This window comes from Protopterus annectens, chromosome 7.part0 (assembly GCF_019279795.1).
Source record: "Protopterus annectens isolate FY-2018-M chromosome 7.part0, PAN1.0, whole genome shotgun sequence".
In the NCBI taxonomy this organism is placed as follows: Eukaryota; Metazoa; Chordata; order Ceratodontiformes; family Protopteridae; genus Protopterus; species Protopterus annectens.
Genome location: NC_056739.1, coordinates 965,978,835 through 966,001,262, shown reverse-complemented (window position 1 = coordinate 966,001,262; position 22,428 = coordinate 965,978,835). Strand labels below are relative to the sequence as shown.

Below are 22,428 nucleotides of genomic sequence, written 5' to 3'. Positions count from 1 at the left end.
ACTTTTAGGTTTTTCCAGCTGAAGGACAGAGCATCCACTTTCCAGGCTTGCTTGTGGGGAGTCCTTGTGCAAAATTTGTCCAATTGTTAGTTCTAGGGAGAGGCAAACAGGTCTAAATCTGGGCTCCCCATTTGCTTGTCAACATGTTGAAAATCCTTGGTTCCAGTTTCCACTCGTGTGGGTCCATGAGGTTTTTGCTTAGTCCGTCTGCCAGTGTATTTAATTTTCCTGGCAGGAATTGAGCTTGTAGGTGCACTTGGTAGCTCAAGGCTGTGTTCCACAATGCCATGGCTAGTCTGCAGAGGGGGTAAGAATGTGTACCCCCCTGCTTATGTACCACATAACAGTGGTGTTGTCCGTCTTTACCACAAGTTGTCCTGGAAGAATGTGCTCCTTGAAGGCTGTCAGAGCATTCTGTACAGCTAACACTTCTTTTTGATTGATATGCAGGTGCATTTGACTTGGGTTCCATTTGCCCTGAATGCACTTCCTTGCCAAGTGAGCCCCCCATGCATAGTCTGATGCATCTGTTAGGGTTTGGATGGCAGGGGGTGGTGTGAAAGGTAGTCCCTTGTTTTGGTGGCAGGCCTCTGCCCACCAAAGGAATTCTAGGCGTAGGCAAGGTATGATAGGAATCATTGCTTCTAGATCCTGAGAATGTTGACACCATAGGCTTTTTAGATACCACTGTAGTTTCCTCATATACAGTCTTGCATATGGAATTAGAAGAATGCAGGAGGCCATGAACCCCAAGGCTTGCAGTATTTGTCTTGCAGATAGTAGGGTTTTTGTGGCCACTTGTTTGAAGTAGGTTGTCAAATTAATTTGTTTCTCTGGCATGAGGTAAGCCATCTGGGAAGTTTTATTCAAGCTTGCTCCCAGGAACAAAATTTGTTGACAGGATACCGGGTGTGATTTCTTTTTGCTTATGGTGTACCCCAGACAAGTTAGAACCCTTTGTACAAAAGCCAGATGATTCAAAAATATGTCCTGGCTTTCTGCCTGAATTAGACAATCGTCCAGGTATGTGTATATTTGAATATTTCTTTGCCTGCCAAATGCAATAACTGGTGCTAGGCACTTTGTGAATACCCTGGGTGCAGTAGATAAGCCAAAGGCAGTGCAGAGAATTGATAGTGCATGTAGCCTGCTTTGAAGCGTAGGTATCTTCTGCAAGATTCGCTGATTGGGATGTGCAGGTATGCTTCTTTTAAATCTAGTGTTGTCAACCAGGCATCTTTGCCTAGCATAGGAAGTAATTAGTGAAGAGTCAGCATCTTGAATTTTGGAATTTCCAAAAAGGTATTTAGAGTAGACAAGTCCAGGATAGGATGCCATGAATTGTCTTTTCTGGTTACCAGGAAAAGCCTCGAGTAGAAACCTTGTCTTTTTTCTTCTTCCGGTACCAGTTGAATAGCCCCATGCTTGAGAGAGGAAGTACTTGTTTTTAGGCCTCTGCCCACTGATTTGGGGGTAGGCCTGGCCACCCGCTTGGTGTTGGCAATGTGTGGAATTGAAATCTGTATCCCTGGGACACTATATTTAAGACCCATTTGTCCTGGGTAATGAGTTCCCAGTTCTTTGCATGAACAGCAATCTTTCCCCCCAAACAGGCAGTCAGTTGAGAAGTGCTTGGAAATTTTAAACAGAAGTCATTTAGACAGTTTACCATAGGGGTAGTCTTATTACTCCCAGATTTGGAAGTGGAGGCCCCCCACTGCTTAGTCCTGTGTGTCCCCTGGGACTGAAACCTGGGGCCTTTGCTGTGTTTGTGTTTGGCTTGAGAAGACATGGAAGGGGCTAGAAAGGACCAATTCTTAGAGGGCCAGTGTCTACTAAATCTAGGAGGCTGAACTTGTAAGAAATCTTTAACAGTTTGCATAGATTTAGCTTTATCTTCCATCTCTTTAAGAACTTCCTCTGCCTTTTTGCTAAACAGGCGGTCCTGATTTAAGGAAGCATCCAACAATTTAGCTTTAACATGATCAGGCAAGGATTGTTCCTTTAGCCAAGCATGCCTTCTGAGCGAGAAAAAGTTTCCCCCAGACTGCAGAATCCTTTATAAATGCATTCTATGAACACCTTCAGGAATGCATGGATCATGCGATCCCAAATAAAAACAAGACCCAATCCTCCAAAGGCAGACGTCCTGTCTGGTGGACCCCAGCCATAAACAAACTATACAATAGAAGGAGAAAGCTACTAAATGATAGAGCAAAATCCCAAAAAGGGAAGGCATCACTGATCAGTATTAGCAAAAAAACTACGGGCACTCATAAAATTGTCTAAGGCCAGCTTCGAGAGAAAAATTGCACAGGATACTAAGGATAATTACAAGGCTTTCTTTAGTTATGTTAGGAACCTGGGTAGTAATTCCCAGATATGCTCAGAATTAGTCCAAAATGACAAAAAATACACTAAACCCACAGACATTGCCAACATCCTAGCTGACAGATTCAGCGCAAACTTCTCCCCCCCACCACCACCACCACCAAAAGGGCAAATATCTATCCCAGCAGAGTGCTGCCCCCCCGACATCTCAGATGCTCAGGTAAGAGCTGCCCTCTCCAAAGCAAAAAACACAGCATCAATGGGACCAGACGGTGTCCCGGGCTGCGTCCTACATGAACTCCAAGAAGAGCTAAACCCAAACATAAAACTACTGTTCAATCTCAGCCTTACTACAGGATATGTGCCCAAAGAGTGGCGTACAGCAACAGTGGTCCCTCTCCATAAAGGTGGTGCCTCAACGGATCCTGGAAACTATCGCTCCATAAGCCTGACTAGCTTGGTCTGCAAAGCTATGGAAAGGATCATCATGGACCTCATAAATAAAGATATTGGGGACCTACAGACACTGGATCCTACCCAGTTCGGCTTTGTTAAGGGCAGATCCTGCCTCTTAAACCTGGTTAATTTCTTGAAACAGTCACCAAGGCCATTGATGAGGGGAAGGTGGTCCACACAGCCTACCTGGACCTCGCAAAAGCCTTCGATACAATACCCCACTCGGGCATTATAGATAAGCTCACCAGCTTAAATATAAACCCCTATGTCACTAGATGGATTGCAAACTGGCTCAAGGACAGAACCCACATGGTTAGAATTGCTGGAGCCATGTCAGACTCCAAACCAGTTACAAGTGGTGTCCCACAAGGTTCAGTCCTGGGACCTCTCTTGTTTGGTATATATTTCTTGGAGGTACAGGCCAACACGGAAGGACTGTGGCTGACCAAGTTCACAGATGACTGCAAACTGGGCGCCATAATCGACTCTCCAGCCGACACAAGCATCCTCCAAAAGGGCCTCATAGAAACAGACAACTGGTGCCACAGCCATGGCCTCAAGCTAAATGCTAAAAAGTGTATAGTCATCCCCTTTGGCAAAAACAAAGTGCCCACAAATTACCACATAGGTGGTAATCCATTAAGTACAGAAGAAGTAATTAGGGACCTGGGGACCCAAGTTGATAGCAATCTCTCATTTGACAACCACGTGGCCAAAGTGGTTATAAAAACATTTTATATAGCCCACCTAATCATGAAGGGATTCACATCTAGATCAGGGGAGGTCATCGTGCCTCTTAACTCATCCCTCATCAGGCCCATAATTGAGTACAATGCCCCTTTTGGGATGTACCTTACCAGACACCTGCAGCAACTGGAAAGACCCCAAAAGTACCTCACCAAGAGGATCAAAGGGCTCAAACAGATGCCATATGCTGCCCGGTTAAAGAAACTCCAGCTCTACTCAGTGGCATACCGCCTGTTCAGAGGCGATCTGTGCCTGATGTATAAAGCCATGTCCAACCCGAAATTAATGGACATGCTGCACCTCAGAAAATCCAAATCCCATCAAGCTACGCGCTCGAGAGACTTGAACCTCAGCACTGAAATAAATAGGACATGCTGGAGGGACAGATTCATAACCCAGAGGCTCCCTTCACTCTGGAATAAAATCCCAGTCCAGGTTAGGCAGAGTCCCTCATTGACTCTCTTCAAGAGGAATCTTGATGAGTGGATGGGAGATCGTAGGTTTACCCCGGGTATCACTTCTGTGTCACAGAGGCACAGTATACTAACCTCGAAAAAGGGCATAGCAAAATAAATTTAAAATGGGTGGCGAAAGCCAAACATATTCTGGCTAGACTTATAAATGCCCTAGGGCAGATAGCCTAGTATGAACCTATGAACCAATGGGGTACTTAGCTTTAGTTGAAGACTTCGGTTCTGAAACTCGAAAACAAACATTTCAGAAGTCGGCTGACCGGCACTTGCGAACTGCTTCTGCTTCGGGCACCGCACAGCAAGAAAGACTGATGTAATGGCGTCGGCTGCATGTTTTATACCCCTGATGACCTGACGTCATGGAAGAAGGGACAGCAACTGACGCAGGACCCAAGACTTTGTTAATCAGGCCGACTGAGGGCTACCTGCAAGCAGATAACCCAAATGTAATGAGTGCAACAGTGAAACACAAAGAACATCGGTTATTCCGCTCCACAAAGGTGGAGCCACAACAGACTCCAGGAACTATCACCCTATAAGCCTGACTAGCTTGGTCTGCAAGGATATAAAGCCCATCATCATGGAACTCATTAACAGAGACAATGGGAAAGTACAGTTTTGTACCTACCATAAATGTAGATGTTTGAGTGGTTATGCTGCTGCAGTCATCACACTTGGGTTATCCTGCCGTCAGGCGGTCCCTGCAGTCGGCCTGAATTCCAAAGCCCTGGTCCGGCGTCGGTTGTCGTCGCTTCCTCCCTGACGTCAGTGCGGCAGGGGTACAAAAGAGGCAGCCGACGCCACTTTCTTCAGTTTTTCTTGCCCCAGATGTCAGGTGCCCCAAACTAAGAAGGCAAAATAAGAAGCTTGCAAAACATACCTTAGTGAAAAACAATAGTACTAGTTGTAAGCAAATACACCATATAGACATGCATCCCAAAGGTTGATGTATGTGGAGGTATAATAAAAGCCTTGTTAGGTAGAGGGGATGGAGGGAGGGTAACCTGGACTGCAGCAGCATAACCACGCGAACATCTACATTTATGGTAGGTACAAAACTGTACTATGTTCATCGTGCTATGCTGCTGCAGTCATCACACTTGGGTAGAGTCCCAAAGCTATGGTTGGGTGGTAGGAACTAAACTGGGTTAGGTGCAGCTAAGATGCCCTGCAGAACTGCAGTGGCAAACCCAGCTCTGGTTTTTGAGTACAGAGGAATGTGGTAATGCTTGGTGAAGGTGTGCACTGAACTCCAGGTAGCTGCCTCCAGAATGTCCTTTGTTGGGACTCCTCGGAGGAAGGCTGCTGAGGTTGCTGTAGCCCTGGTAGAGTGAGACCTAATACTAACAGGCACTGCTTCCCATGGTGTGAGTAGCAAAAGCAGATGCAATGTGCTATCCATTTGGAGATGGTCTGCTTTGAAATAGCCTTTCCTTCTGAGCCTGGTGCATAGGACACAAGGAGTTGGTCAGATTTTCTGAAGGCCTTTGTCCTGTCCAAATAGTAACATAACTGTCTGTGAATGTCCAAAGAGTGAAGGAGTCTTTCTCCTTTATTCTGTGGGTTTGGATAAAAGGTGGGCAAGTGTATGGTCTGATTGAGAGCCACACTGGATACTACCTTTGGCATGAAGGAAGGGTTGGTGCGTAAAGATACTCTGTCCTGATGGAAAATGATGAATGGTTCCACTGCCATAAGAGCCTGCAGTTCTGAGACTCTGCGTGCTGAGGTGATAGCCAGCAGCAGGGCTGTTTTCCATGACAAATATTGAAGCTCTGCTGAAAAGGCTGGTTCGAAAGGAGGAAGTGTTAATTTTTCCAGCACAAAATTTAGATCCCAAGTTGGAGTTGGTGGTTTTCTGGGGGGGGGTCTTATATTTTTTGCCCCTCTGAGAAACTGTCTTAGCAAAGGATGAGAGAAGATGGGAGGAACCGTATCATAATGAGCTGAAGTGGCTGAAGCATGGATCTTTATGGATGAGAAGGAAAGGCCTTTGTGTAGCATCTCAGCTAGATATTGGAGTATGTGCGGAATATTTGGGATGCCAAGATTTAGGTTTCTGGCCTGGCTCCATACACAAAATCTTTTCCATTTGTCTGAGTAAGTTTTTCTGGTGCTGGGCCTCCTGGCCTCCAAAATGACATTTTGGACGTCCTTTGAGAGAAGTGTTGTTTGATAATTTAAGGTATTTTCCATGCAGCTAGATTTAAGGTTCTTAGTTGACTGTGAAGGATCTGAGAGTTTTGTTGGGTTAACAGCAGAGGGAATTGAGGTAAGATCCATGGAGGGCTGCGAGCCAAGTTTCGTAGTAGTGGGTACCAGTGTTGACGTGGCCAGTCCGGAGCAATGAGGATCATCTGTGGTCTCTCTGATCTGGCTTTCAGTAATACCTGGGTCAGTAGAGGCAGATGTGGGAAGGCGTAGACTGACAATGCTGTCCAACTGAATGATAGGGCATCCACTTTCCAGGCCAGGGGACAAGTCCTTGTGCAAAATTTTTGTAGCTGGCAATTGTTGGTTGAGGCAAACAGATCTATGTCTGGTGGTCCCCACCTTTGAGTTATCATTGATAATACTTGCGGGTGTAGTCTCCACTCGTGAGGGTCTGTCAAATTTCTGCTTAATGCGTCTGCCAATATGTTCTCCTTTCCTGGCAGGAATTGTGCTTGCAGTTGTACTTGGTAAGTTAATGCTGTGTTCCACAAGTCCATTGCCTGTCTGCATAGTGGGTAGGAGTGCGTTCCTCGTTGTTTGTTTATGTACCACATAACTGTGGTGTTGTCCATCCTTATTAGAAGTTGTCCTGGATGCAAGAGGTCCTTGAAGGCTGTTAGTGCATTTTTTACAGTTAGCATCTCCTTTTGATTGATGTGTAGTTGCCTTTGGTTTGCAGACCATTTGCCCTGTATGCATTGTCCTGCCATGTGTGCACCCCAGGCGTAGTCGGATGAATCTGTTGTCAAGGTTTGGTTTGCTGGAGGTGAGACAAAAGGAAGGCCCTTGTTTGCTTGGCATGCGAGCCCACCATAGAAACTCTTTCTGAAGGCAGGGAATGAGAGTTATACTTGCTTCGAGGCTGTGTCCGTGTTGGGACCATACAATTTTTAGGTACCATTGTAGTTTTCTCATATGCAGTCTTGCATATGCAATTAGTTGAATGCAGGATGCCATGTACCCCAATGCCTGCAGGAATTTTCTTGCAGTGAGTTGGGTAGAAGTTGCCATCTTTTTGAAGTACTGAGCCAGTTGTTTTTGCTTGTCTGGCGTGAGGCAAGCCATCTGGGCCGTTGTATTCAAGCTGGCACCCAGGAAAATTATTTATTGTGAGGGTATTAGTTTTGATTTCTTTTTGTTTACTGTGTACCCTAGGCAACTTAGTAACTTTGTTACAAATGCCAGATGCTGTAGTAGGATGTCTTTGCTGTCCGCTTGGATCAGGCAGTTGTCCAGATATGGATAAATTTGTATTCCTCGTTGTCGGCAGTATGCAATTACTGATGCCAAGCATTTCATGAATACTCTGGGCGCAGTAGATAAGCCAAAGGGCAATGCAGAGAATTGATAATGCGTTGTGCCTGCCAAAAATCTGAGGTATCATCTGCAATCTTGTCTGATGTTGACATGCAGGTATGCCTCTTGGAGGTCCAACGTTACCAGCCAAGACTCATTGCCTAGCATGGGAAGAAGCTGCCGTAGTGTGAGCATTTTGAATTTGGGAATGTCCAGGTACGTGTTTAGAATTGAAAGGTCTAAGATGGGTCTCCAGGCTTTGTCCTTTCTTGGTACTAGAAACAGTCTTCAGTAAAATCCTTGACCCTGCTCTTTTGCAGGTACCTTTTGAATTGCCTTCATGGTCATGAGAGCTGAAATTTGCTTTTGTGCCTCTGCCCATTGGTTTGTTGGCAGATTTGGCATGCCTCTCATCCGTGGTAAAGTGTGAAAATGAAATCTGTAGCCTCGGGTAATAATATCCAGAACCCATTTGTCCTTTGTTATGATGTGCCAATTTTGTGGAATAAGAGCCAGTTTTCCTCCTAGAGGTGCTGCCTGGGCAATTTTGCTTGGCAGGCGAAGAGGAAAGTCATTGAGTTTGTTTTCTGAAGGGTTGAGATCTGTCGTCTCCCCCTCTTTGAGTTGTTGCTTGCCATTGTCTAGGCCTGAAGGTACCTTCTGCCTGGCCTCTGCCCCTAGGGCGTCTGTACCTGCCCCTTTGGGGTCTGTCTGAAGCAGGAAAGGACCAGTTTTTTGATGGCCAGTTTCTGCTGAAGCGAAGAGGTTGCACCTGTAAAAAATCTTTAACTGTTTGCATTGATTTTGCCTTTTCTTCCATTTTCTTTAAAACTTCCTCTGCTTTGACACCAAATAATGCATCCTTTTGTAGTGGAGCATCCAGTAACTTTGCTTTGACATGTTCTGGTAGGGTCTGCTCTTTTAGCCAAGCATGTCTACGTATTACAGACCCTGTGACCGCTGCTCTACATGAGGCCTCCAAAGAATCAAAACCACACTGCAAGGTATGTTTTCCCACTTGTTCTGCTGCATGCAACAAATCCTGCATCCCTTTGAAATCTAGTTGATCTGTCTGAGGGATCATTTTCTGTTTTAACTGAGTAAGCAAGTACTGCTGGTATTTAATCACGTGGAATTGGCAGTTTAATGTCCTCATGGCCAAAGTGGCAGAGGTATACACTTTTTCCCCCCATCTTTCTAATGCCCTGGAATCTCTTTCCGCAGGTAGTGGATTTTTAGCAGTGGAGGCCTTAACCCCTTTGGGACCCTGGGAAATGGTTCTGGGTCTGCAGCAGGGCTTTTATATAAAAACTTGTGAGAGTCAGGGACTCGGTAGTATCTGTCTGGTTTAGGTGGTGCTGGAAGTAAGGAATCTGGATTTAGACTGGATTCAGTGTAGACATCATCCAGAATGTCTAAAACAGGAGGAATGGCTAAGGGTCTATGCTGAGGTAGAAGAAGAAACTCACGGAGTCTTGCCAGAGTAATCTTGTCCTTCCCAGTGGAAATGCTCTCTCTCATGGTGTGCAGGGTTTCCCCAAAAGAGAAGTCTTCAGGGGGGGAAACAGAGGGAATAGATTCCTCAGCATCTGAGTCTTCATAGAGAGGGAAGGGGTCATCCTGTTCCTCAGAGTCTGCTGAGGAAATGGATTCCTGGTCAGAAGGAGGTAAATCTTCCTCCAGTCTAGGCCTTTTGTCAGAAGGGGGTTGGGAACCTCTGATAAGGGTAATCAGGTCCTCCGCCATTTTGAGCATTTGTTTTTTTAGGCATAGGGGCCTGTGTGGGAGTCTGTGGACCCGGTTTCTTAACCTTTGGAAGCCTAGCATATGACTTAACGGAGAGAGTCGTCTGTTTTAAAGACATCTTCTGAAACCGAAGGCCTGTCCATAGTCTCTGGATCGCTGCCACGGCTGGCGTCTGCGAGATGAGGAGGAACCGGCTCCAGTGGCCCAGTAGATTCTGTCTGAGAGGTAGTCGCATTTTCTAAGTCTGCGGTAGTCCAGGGCTGCGTAGGCGCCTCACTGAATACCGAAGATCCGGCGGCAGGCCTAACCGGGACCTCGGTATCTGGTCTAGGTTGCCTGTCTTTGTCCTTGCGTTTTTTAAAAATAGCGGTTGTCGGAGGTTCCGACGAAATGATGTAGTTGAATTTTCTGCCAAAATAATGTCGGGCGGTATCAGCCCGACGCTTAATAGTGCATTTATTGAACCTAGCGCAAAACCGACAACCAGAAATGTCGTGGTCTGGGCCTAGGCAAGGAATACAATAAGAATGGAAATCCTTATGAGGTATTTGCTTCCGACAAGAAATACAATTATTAACTTTTTCTGATATCAGTCTGAGGCAAGAAAAGTTTCCCCAACGGGTACTTAGCTTTATAGAAGACTTCGGCTGAAATTCTGTTCGAAAATCTCAGGAGCTGGCCGACCGGCACTTGCGAACTGCTTCTGCTTCGGGCACTGCGCGGCAAGAAAGACTGGAGAAAGTGGCGTCGGCTGCCTCTTTTGTACCCCTGCAGCACTGACGTCAGGGAGGAAGCGACGTCAACCGACACCGGACCAGGGCTTTGGAATTCAGGCCGACTGCAGGGACCGCCTGACGGCAGGATAACCCAAGTGTGATGACTGCAGCAGCACAGCACGATGAACATCCTCCAAACACTGGACCCTACCCAGTTCGGATTTTAGGGCAGATTATGACTCCTAAACCTGGTGGACTTCTTTGAGACAGTTACCAAGGCTATAGATGAGGGAAAGGTAGTACACACAGCCTACCTAGACCTCACAAAGACCTTCGACACCATTCCCCATTCTGGTATTATAGACAAGCTCAACATTCTGAACATAAACCCCTACGTCACAAGATGGGTTGCCAACTGGCTCACGGACAGAACCCACATGGTAAGAGTTGCGAGAGCTAGGTCCGACTCTAAACCGGTTACAAGTGGCATTCCCCAGGGCTCAGTCCTAGGACCCCTCCTGTTCGGCATATACTTCTCAGAGTTACAGGCAAGCACAGAAGGACTATGGCTGACCAAGTTCGCAGACGACTGCAAACTAGGGGCTATAACTGATGCCCTATGCAGCTCGCCTGAAGAAACTCCAGCTGTACTCGGTTGCATACTGCCTACTCAGAGGTGATCTCTGCCTGACATACAAGGCCATATACAACCCAGAATTGATGGACATGCTCCACCTAAAGAAAACCTTATCCCCTCGAGCCACACGCTCTAGGGATCTAAACCTCACCACAACAATAAATAGGGCGTGCTCGAAGGATAAATTCCTGTCCCAGAGACTTCCCATGCTTTGGAACAAGATTCCAATCTACATTAGGCAGAGCTCCTTGCTAACACACTTCAAGAGAAACCTTGACGAGTGGATGGGAAACAAAGTTTACCCTGGGGATCACTTCAGTGGCTCTGCTGAACAGGGACACCGGGAACTAATCTAAGGGGGCGTCGAAAACCAACACATTCTGGCTAGGCTTATAAATGCCTTCGGGCAAATAGCTTAGTACCTACCTACGAACCTATGAATTTTCTGAATGGTATGAATTATGAAACTCAAATGCCTTTCATTATTTTTTTTTTATTTCAGTCCTCAACGATTTGCCAGAAAAAATAAAATTTTATGAGAAACAGACCAAAAATATGAGGCAAAAATCTGGCCATTCTGTGAAAATCTGGACAGCTGTGAGATATGCACACAGCTCAAAAGGCAAGACGCACATCACATCACAGGAGTCTACATGCCACAGAAAATAATGCCAGGGCTTTTAGTCTACCTGAAAAAAAAGTTCTTCAAAACTTGGATTCTTTTGGTTGTAAAATTATAGCATCTTTCTAGTAGGGGAAGTTGTTTAGAGTTGTACATGCCAGATGGAATATTTATATTCTACGATGGACGATGGGACAAAGAAAGAGTAAAGAAATTCAGATGGCACGAGAAAGCACAATAGACGAGATGACAGGTAAAGCGATTTTCTGATGATACTGGCGGCATTACAGACAGCTAGCTGTATATGTATATTCCTAAATCCTTGATCACAGTGTCAGTCTTACTGTGAATTTCATGTGCGTGATATTGTGCTAGCTTGATCAAAGGTGACTACACAACATTTATTTGCATTTAGGTCACATACATCAGCAGTTATTAGAGTGATCAAGGCCTTGATGAAGTATTAGTGAAACTGAGGGTAATGCTGCTCAATGCCAGAAGTCTAAATCTCAAAATGCACGCACTCTAGGCCCTTCTCAGTATGGAGAACATCGATGTCTGTGCTGTAACTGAAACCTGGTTCAAGGCTCCTGAGAGCACCCCTGCAATATTAGGTTTTACCTCATATCATGCGTTCTGGCCCCAAAACCCGGACCACACCACAAAAGGAGGGGGTGTATCCATATTCATAAAGGATACCCACACCTCCAGGTTTGTGGCAACGCACGGAGCTTCGGAAACCATCCAGGCGCAACTAACCATAGGCAAAACTGCTCTACAAATTGTAGCATGCTACAGGCCACCCTCTCAAACTCAGGAACCCACACAGCCTTCCTGAAGACACTGGAGGGTATAAATGTATCTCCAAACACCATCATATTGGGTGACTTCAACTACCTGAATATAGACTGGGAACATTACTCAAGCCCTAACTTTCTAGCCCAACGGTTCCTGGAGTTCATAAATTCAAATGCCATGGAACAGCTAGTCACTGTTCCCACGAGAGGAGAAAATATACTGGATCTCATTATCACAAACATGGGGACAAAATGCTCCACACCAGAAGTATATCCCTCATTGGTGAGATCTGATCATAAACTAATCTCACTGGAAATCCACATCCCGCCCCCAGCCCAAACAAAAAAGACCACAGTGAAGAACTTCTCTAAAGCAAACTTCACACTACTCAAGACTGGTGTGGTATCCTTCAAGGCCCTTGAGCCAGTGGAAACCACAACCCAAGCTATGGAAGCCCTTACAAATGCCTTCTATGAACACCTCCAGGACTGCATGGATCAGGCAATCCCAAATAAAACCAAGACTCTTTCCACAAAGGGCAAACGTCCAGTCTGGTGGACCCCAGCCATTAACAAACTTTACAATAAGAAGAGAAAGCTATTACATGATAGAACAAAATCCATAAAAGGGAAGTCACCCCTGATCATTATTAGTAAAAAATACGAGCACTCATAAAATCAACTAAGGCCAATTTTGAGAGAAAAATTGCCATGGATTCAAAGGACAGTCATAAGGCCTTTTTCAGCTATGTTAGGAACCTGGGTGGAAACTCCCAGATATGCTCAGAATTAGTCAAAAATGATACAAAAATCACTGAACCCACAGACACTGCCAACATACTGGCAGACAGGTTCAGTGCAAACTTCACCCCACTCTCCCCCCCAAAGGAGAGATAACTATCCCAGCGGAGTGTAGCCTCCCAGACATCTCAAATGCGCAGGTGAAAGCTGCTCTCTCTAAAGCTAAAAACACAGCATCAATGGGACCGGATGGTGTCCCTGGCTGTGTGCTACATGAGCTAAATGAGGAATTAAACCCGCACTTAAGGCAGCTGTTTAATCTCAGCCTTAAAACAGGATACGTGCCCAAGGAGTGGCGTACGGCAACTGTGGTCCCACTCTACAAAGGCGGTGCCTCTACGGAGCCTGGTAATTACCGCCCCATAAGCTTAACAAGTCTAGTCTGCAAAGCTATGGAGAAATCATAATGGAGCTCATAAATAAAGATATAGGGGACTTGCAGACATTGGACCCGACCCAGTTTGGCTTCGTCAAGGGCAGATCATGCCTTTTGAACTTGGTCGACTTCTTCGAAACAGTCACCAAGGCCATTGATGAGGGAAAGGCAGTCCATACAGCCTACCTTGACCTTGCAAAGGCTTTCGACACAATACCCCACTTGGGTATTGTAGAAAAACTTACCAGCTTAAATGTAAACCCATATGTCACAAGATGGGTTGCAAACTGGCTTAAGGACAGAACCCACAGGGTTAGAGTTGCTGGCACTATGTCAGACTCCAAGCCGGTCACAAGTGGTGTCTCACAGGGCTCGGTCCTTGGCCCCCTATTGTTCGGCATCTACTTCTCAGAAGTACAGGCCAACATGGGAGGACTTTGGCTGACAAAGTTTGCAGACGACTGCAAACTGGGCGCCATAGTGGAAAGTGCATCGGACACGGATATCCTTCAGAAGGGACTCACAGAAACAGATAGCTGGTGCCAGAGCCATGGCCTGAAGTTAAATGCCAAAAAATGTATAGTCATACCCTTCGGGAAAAACAAGGTAACCCCAAGCTACCATATAGGTGGCAATCCACTAAGCACAGAAGAGGTCATCAGGGACCTGGGGACCCAGGTTGACAGTGGCCTTTCTTTTGACACTCACGCTGCTAAAGTGGTTAGAAAGACCTTCTACATTGCCCACCTGATCATGAAGGGATTCACATCCAGATCTAGTGAGGTCATTGTTCCCCTGTACTCTTCACTTATCAGACCAATGATCGAAAGTACAATGCCCCATTCGGGATGTATCTCACCCGACATCTGCAGCAATTGGAGAGACCCCAAAAGTTCCTCACCAAAAGGATAAAGGGACTCCAAAATCTGTCATATGCTGCCAGATTGAAGAAACTCCAGCTCTATTCAGTCGCATACCGTCTGCTCAGAGGTGACATGTGCCTGACATACAAGGCCATGTCCAACCCAGAATTAATGGACATGCTCCACCTCAAAAAATCCAAATCCACCAAAACCACTAGAGCAAGCGACTTAAACCTTAGCATGGATATAAATAGGACATGCTGGAGGGATAGATTTATCACTCAGAGACTCTCTATGCTGTGGAATAAAATCCCGGTCCATGTGAGGCAGAGCACCTCGCTGGCTCTGTTCAAGAGAAATCTTGACCTGTGGATGGGAGATCGTAGGTTTACCCCGGGAATCATCTCTGTGTCACTGCTGGACAGAAGCACAACAAACTAACGGGCACAGTATTTTTTTCATATAAGGGGTGGCGTAAGCCACAAAACTTTGGGCTAGGCTTATAAATGCCTTAGGGCAGATAGCCTAGTATAAACCTATGAACCTATGAAGGGGAATTTGGGATAATTTATGGCTAGCAAATGTCAGTGAATTTAATCAGCCACCGGTTATTAACATTTGTATGTACTTCAAAGATCTGTACCTCCACAACAGCACTCTGATCTGAGGGAACTGTGGTGAAGCACCATCAGGTAAACGTCAGGGCTTCTTTCTTTTTCATTTAATTCTATTGCTTTCCCCCATGCAGTTTCAATTGCACTTAAAGGGTGGGTGTGCACTGGGTGTAGGCCTTGGGCTGTCATTCATTGCTGGAAGTAACAAAAGCCCACAAACCCTGCTCCCCTCACCCCATGCAGACATGATCTGTTACATTTTCTAGTCTACACCAAGGGACATTAATACAAGGTGACCATTTTCTTACAGGACCTAAACTGGGACACTTGAGGGCCTTCCCGGGAAGTCAGGTCTGCAATCTCATTCTCCCAGCCCCCATGGGAGTGGAGATAGGGCAGCCACGTCATCTCGCACGGGGCAGGCAGGTTGGCCTCCCGTCCTTCACCAGGCACTGTGAGGATGCCAGCAAAAACAACAGCAAGGCAGCAAAGCAACAACAGCAAGCAAGCAAGCAGTGTATATCTTAAAGTTTGATACTTTGTTTCCAAAGGGTACGAATGTTGATTTTAATTGGCATGCATTACTTTAAATATTTTTTAAAGTGTTTGATGGTATTATCTGATGACTTTATTGTTTAATTGCCTGTTTAGCAGTGTATATAAACCAAGTGTGTGATGTGAAGTAACTGTGTACTCCAAGAAGGCAGTGTATGCAGAGACATCAGAGAGGAATACATTTTATTCATTGGGTTCCTGGTCTTTGTTCTTCGTTGTATTTACTGTGGGGATGCCACTCTGCAAATAGCACCACCCAGGAGGCAAGAAACCACATGCCAGGAGGCTTGAAGCGATGCACATTTGTCAGCACCTGGCACCGTGGGGGTGAGAGACTCGGGTGTACTGCAAAAAGTGCAGAGATTGGGGGGGGACAAAGGCCATCTCCCCTGCGAGTTTGAAAGCCCTAGGTGCAAGGCAAAGTGGAGAACCAGCGTCACAGAAGTCTGGATGAGCTACTTTCTGAGGCTTTGTGGACCAGCAAAGTTCCATGAGGCTGGAAGATCCCCTGAGAGGCTCCAAGAGCACGCATGCCACTGCATGACTTGGCAGCAGTTAGGAGATATGTAAACCTAGAAAAGAGCTCTCTCTCCTGGGTAGAAGTGGAACCCCAGAGAGGGTAAATCCCGATGGAAGTCTGGAAGGGGGAGAGAGAGAGGTAGAAAGTGACTGGTACAGGACAGTTCTCGCCTGGGTGAGGGGGTACGGACCATGCCTCCTCTGGGACAAAAGTCTGGAAGAGGAGAAAGGCAGACAGTGGCAGGGCTGGGCAAGCCCCTGCCTGGGTGACGGGGGTCAGGCAGTGCTCCCCACAATGGAAGTCCTTAAGGGAGCGCTAGGGTGGACAGCAGTGGGGCCTGGAGAGATCCTGCCTGGGTGAGTGGGGTCAGGCACAGCCCCCCCATGATGGAAGTCCTTAAGGGAGCAACTGGCAGACAGTGGTGGGGCCTGGAGAGCTCCTGCCTAGGTGAGTGGGGTTAGACAGAGCTCCCCATGGTGGAAGTCCTTGAGGAAGCACCAGGGTGGATGGCAGAGGGGCCTGAGAGCTCCTGCCAGGGCGAAGGCATCCAACTTCACCCCATAACGGACAGCATCCTTGAAAAATCTTAAGAGCTGCTCTGGATGGGAAAACAGGGGGACTCTGAAGCCTTCATGAGAGCGAATCTGCCTCTCAGCAGCTGAGGGGGAGTTCCAGAGGAGCAAACGGGATTGGAGGGAAGCTCCTCTGAGATGGTCCGAGGGCATGAATGATCCAGCACAATTTGCAGCCTGAAGGAGACATGCAGGTGACTGAGTCCTCTGACATGGGGGGCCGCGGCTGGGGAAGGTCTCTTGGCCAGGTCGAAGGGGAGGACTGTAGGCTTTGGTCCTGACAGAAGTCAGTATGGGAGCGCCACGCAGACGGGTGTAGGTTTTGGAGAGCTCCTGCCTACGTGAGTGGGGTCAAGAAGAACCCCTCCCCCCAATCTTGGAAGTCATTGAGGGAGGGAGTGACTGACTGATGGCAGCAGGGTCAGGAAGGCTAATGCCAGGGCAAAGGCATCCGACCTTACCCCATACCCAATGGCATCCCTAAAAAATTGCAAAATCCCCAGAGCTGCTTAGGATGGGAAAGCAGGGGCCTGGCCACCCTGGGAAGCCAAGTCACTATTCAGACTGAGCGGTCTAAACTGAGACATTTCTGTGTCTCAAAGACTATGTTTGGGATTCCGGGATAGAGACGTCCAAACTGGGACTGTCCTGGAAAAAAATGGAATCATTGGTCACCTTGCATTAATAGCATGCATTCCCAGATACTCATCTCTCCAAAATCACAGTTTCAGTTTCCACTGGGAGACTAATGGTTTCACTAACTGAGACACATGCCTTCTCTCACCACACAACAGAAGTTAAAGGTTACAGTCCCATTATTCTTCCCACTTCTTACAAATCTCCTCCAGTGAAAGGATCGCTATTCAGTCACCGGTCATCTGGGTAGCAGTCAGGACTCTGCTCCTCTGTACAACAGAACTAACTAATTTTGGCTTTCTTTTCAAGATGCACAATATCACCTTCTCATTGACCAAATATACATTCTTGTGCTTTGTGAGCATTCAACAGTCTCCATCTGATGCCCCCATCATAAGATTCAATTCTACGCCAAGCAAATCTTCAAGACAATTCCTGGCATGTCCCACTTTGAATTAGTATCAACAGCACCATAAGCACATTTCAGCATTTGTACTCCTCTTACCTACAGTGGCAAATAAATATTCCTTTAGCAATTAACACTCAACAGTAACTTTTCCAGAATACAGACTAAATCTGAACTTTAACATACCATAGATACCACACAATTAAGTGATGCAACAGCTGATGTAAAAGATGTACAAACATTTTCTCCATCTGTCCCATGCCCCTAAAACGCCTTTGTATTTTTTACCCTTCACTCCATTCTGGAAGACCATTTCATGGGTTCATAACCCTCTCTGTGAATACGTACTTTAGGTGATATAGTGTGTAGTAAGTCCCTACAGTCAGCTGCCTTTGTCCTCTTATCCCTCTATGCCCTTTCTATTCAAGGTGACCTCTTCGTGTATCCCTTACATGTATCCCTTACATGACACTGTACATCAAAATCATGCCTCTCATGTCTCTTCAGGATTCCTGAGATGTACAGGCTAAATAGATTCATATGTAAGTACTAGGCAATCAGTCTACAGACCATCACAAACCTAGCCAATAAATGATATTTACAATTTCCCTCCAGCCTCAAAGAGGCCAACACAAGACAGGCCAGGGTAGAATCTAATGTTGCCCACCCAATTACCTAGGTGTTTACTTTGAAAATGGCAAGGGTGCTCCTCTGCTTGGCAACAACAGGAAGTTTGCTCAAGAGGTGGGGGATATGCTGGAATATGAATCTATCATGCTAACATATCCTATTTATCAGTTAAGAATGGTTTAGTTCCTTTAACTAGGTATGTGGTGAATTATCTGAAGGAACAGAAGATTAAAGAATGCTGGATCTTTTGTGGCTTGAAAGACTAGAAACAAATCCCTTGGAGAAGTATATAAGACAATCAGTACAGAGACAGAGCTATCAGTCTCTCCTGATAACTAATATTTTTGGGGCCAATAACAGTTTTAGTCATGAATCTAGACGATCTCTCACATCAAGTGATATGTTTAAACAAACACATACCAAAGAGGGCATTATATTCAGTAATAGACCTGATTTGTGGGGAGGTTGGCATAATGGTTAAGGTGTTTACCTTACAAACACAAGGTGCAGGGTTTAATTTTCACCTGGGAAAACTGGTTAGGCTTAAAATGTCCCGCAAGAGCAGCTGGCCTCGTACTAACTTATGAACTTATGATGACATATGAGATGCCTTTGGAAACCAGATGAGCCAGACAGGTTTCTGAACTACTGTAGACATATGATATTCAAAAGAAACGGAATTAACAACTAAGAGTGCCAAGATTCCATACCAATTGTCACTTGTCCCTCTACACTTAGAAGACAAGCAGATGGGGTAGTTCGTTTAAGATGCTTTATTATAAAGAAACATATCAGGATGGACAGCAGCATAAATAAACATAAACAAACTGATTAACAAATACAGTTTACACACATGCATATTTACATCTCAACAGCTAACTACAAAATGGCACACTGTCCCTGCATGTGCTCAGTAATCAATACATAGGTACATGCCCACAGGAGGTTTCTTAAAGAGATATGTACACTGATCTACACCAATGTTTCTGTTTGGAGAGGAGTACCATGGTATGTAAAAATGTTTTGCTTACCAAAATGAACCATACCACATTTTTCACATTTAGTTTGAGACCAGAGTTCTTGCACTAATTCTTACCATGGTCTAACCTATTCTGGAGTAATTGTCAGTCAAGCTAAGCTCGAATAGCAACACCCAATTTACAGCTGCCAGCAAACGTTAACTATAGGAAAGTAGCACTGACGTGAAGGTCTTTAAAAGAGATGCTAAACAGAGGAGGGTAAAACACAGATTCTTATGGTACACCATTGGCACCTGTGACTTTAACCGTATGGTATCTGCTAGGCAATCAGTTATCCATTGCACAACATAAGGATTTATATTCAGATTTGCAAGCATGCTCAGATAGGCTGTAAGTGCTGTATAACCATTATTCATATCCACAGCGTCAGTGATTTTTTCAAAAAAGACATGAGGTTAAAGAGGCACAACTTTTCTTTGACAAAGCAGAGATGAAGACAGTCCAAGTTTAAGAGATTTTCAATGTACTGATAAATGTGGTCTGAAAGAATATGTTCCATAGCTTTATATATAAAGCTAGTAAGATTAAAGGGTCTATAGATGGGTTGCCACTGAGTCACAGCATTGCAAAGGTTGTTTACCAGACTTCAGGAATATAACTAGTACACAGTTGTATATTAACAAGGTAAACTAGCGGGTTCAGGTAGGTCATATTTCATAACTGATAATCAGGTAATTTGGTACATTATCAGGGCCCATAGATGAAGTGTTCTTAGCTTTTGAGAATGGTAACAGGACTTGCTCTATAGCAATTAAACGGGGTGTCTTGAATCATATAATCTGTGGAAAATCTATAATTGTGGGTGGAGTAAAATTTGTACTAAATTTATCAGCACATCTGGTGTCTGACTATCATACCCTTTCATCTACATCTACCTCACTGCTGACACTTCTCTGAACTCATCTTGGGGAAAATAATTCCCCTTCCCTTGTATGGCCTCCACAGCTGCACACAGTATTCAAGGTGTGACTTAACCAGGACCTTGTAGAGTGGAAGCATCACCTTTATTTCTGTTGTTTATGCCACAGAAGATGCACAACAGCCTTCTGTTTACTGTTAGCATTACAGTTACAACTACTCCCAGGAGTCATTTCAAAATGTGACCAACACTCCCTGCACCTGTCTTTGAGATTTCAGTAAAGAGGCTCAGCCTGTTCTCGGTTTCCTCTGGTACATGCGAGACAAATACAATAAAAGAATAAAGCGCAAGGACTGAGCCTTACAGTTTGCCATTAATCACTTTACTTATTCCTGTAATCATCCTTCTCACCAAAGCCCTCTGCATCATACCACCCATCAATGCAGCAATCCAGTTCTTCATGCTCAGTCCTACCCACATCTCCTCCAATTTTCCTGTCAGCCACTTGTGTGGGCCTCAGCCAGCTAAAGGACTTGGTGAAGTCCAGGTAGATCACATCTGCTTGTTCTCACATGTCAAGTTTAAGTTTACCTCAACCATAAAAGTAGATCAGGCTTTGACTGACAGTTCCTTCTGTTTATGATCCCATGGAGATTGCTGTCCTAGAGACTGCTGTTCTACAACAATATTACCAGCCTTCACCTCAGAATTCTTTCCATTATTTCCCACACCATTTTTATTAACCTATGAGGCCTGCAGTTAGCCAAACATTTCTGCTCCCCCTTGTATAAGGCTACCAAACTTGTCCTCAGGCACTTCTTCCACAAATCTGATGACATCTGTCATGAGTTTTGGCAGCACAGTGGCCACATTCTTAAGGATTCTGGGAAGTAGCCACATGGGTTATGCCTTATCCTCCCCTAGGACAGCCAGATCCATCTCTACCTCCTTTTTTGTTATCTTTATCTTTGCCCACTGGTCTTCCTACTTTGCATCCCTCCTGGCACAGCGCCTTCCCCTACCCTTCCTTTGAGAAGACTGAAGCAAAGTACTTCTTCAGTACCTATGCTTTTTCCCAAGTCTTCTGCAATCTCCCTGACATCTTAGCTCAGCATGGCCAGATCTGCCCCACTACTTTCTGCTATATACCCAAAATAAAAGCTCTTGCTCTCCATATCCCTTCTGCGAACACCTTTTCCACTCAAGTTTTACTAATTTGCTCCATTTCAAAGTACAAGTGATGAACAGGACAGAAAAAGCAAGACAGTGGACAGTTAAGTATCAAAATGACAAATTTTCTCAAGACTGAAGAGATGCTTCTTTGTCTGCCATGTCTTTTTATAGAGGGCATTAATAAGAACTCCTGTTTCCCTTAGAAAAGCTACCAGAAAACATCACCAGTGATACAAAACAGAGATTCTCAAGGGGTTTCTCACTGTTTACAGGACCCTTTGCCAGCAGGGGAGAGGTTTCAATCAGAAGTAAGGCACAATCAGCTTTACTATGGGGTTAATAACTGTGAGGGGGAAAAAAACATAATATCTCTGAGAAGTTTCAGGGCGTGATATGGTGGCTGGATGAAGAAGTTGCTACACAATGGGAAGAATAAATAAAAAGTAATTAACTGTAAATATACATGTTTGTTGCTTCACAAAACCTAAGGCAGGCAGCAAAATCGTAACGTACCTGCTTTATTTTGGTCAAACAAATCTTCTTGGGATGATAAAATTTCAGAATCTTCCAGATTTTGAATAGATGTCCTCACTGCCTCCAACTTCCCACAAAGTACTTCCTGAAGAGACATCCCCTTGTTCCTCTTCTCTTCCTGCTGAAGTACTGTACTAGAAGATTCATCTGGCCTACAAAAGTGAATACAGTAAACTCTGTTAACCGGAACTCAAGCAAATAGAACTCTCAAGCAACCACAAAAAATCATACAGTACAGCTTGAACAATTCAGTTTTTCATGTGCTGCACTTTGTCTCCCCCCACCCCCACAGAAACATACCTTACATTTTTAGAGTTTTAGAGTTTTAAAAAGGGAGGTACGGATAAATTCCCTCTCTCCCCTACCTGAGAACAAATCAAACCAAACAAGTCATATTGTTAAAATGTCAACACTTGCTCCATACTCACTCAGTTTGCATCAGATTGCACATTCTCTCTCTGATCTCTCACGCACACTCTCTTCAAGCTTTCATACATCTCTCCAATCTCTCACACACAGTTGCTTCTGCTTTCATACATGCATTCTCTCTATTCAATTCACTCAATTCGAATCCACTCAGCATGCCACTGAAAAGTGTTCCATGTGCAGCATTTTCTAATGGAAATACAAGTTTAAAATATTATTCCAGCCAGGCTTTTAATTACTGTACTCCAATATTAAAATCAAATCAATACAGTGTTTATAGTATAGGGTACAGTATTTGTCAGCTCTACTTTTAATAGTAACTCTCAAGCAACCAGAAATCACTTTAATCTACCCAACCAGAAAATAAATTTTTACTAAAAATTTAAGT

The 22,428-nt window shown here is 45.0% G+C and overlaps 1 protein-coding gene across 4 annotated transcripts in view; it reads right to left on the bottom strand.

Moving 5' to 3' along the window:
- Window positions 1-22,428, bottom strand: part of TP53BP1 (tumor protein p53 binding protein 1) — a 1,265,047-nt gene that overhangs the window by 868,680 nt on the left and 373,939 nt on the right. For all 4 annotated transcript variants that reach the window (XM_044077533.1, XM_044077532.1, XM_044077535.1 and 1 more), the window contains exon 8: window positions 21,594-21,766. In XM_044077533.1, coding sequence (XP_043933468.1) covers window positions 21,594-21,766 — 173 coding nt within the window. The remainder of the gene's footprint in view (window positions 1-21,593; window positions 21,767-22,428) is intronic.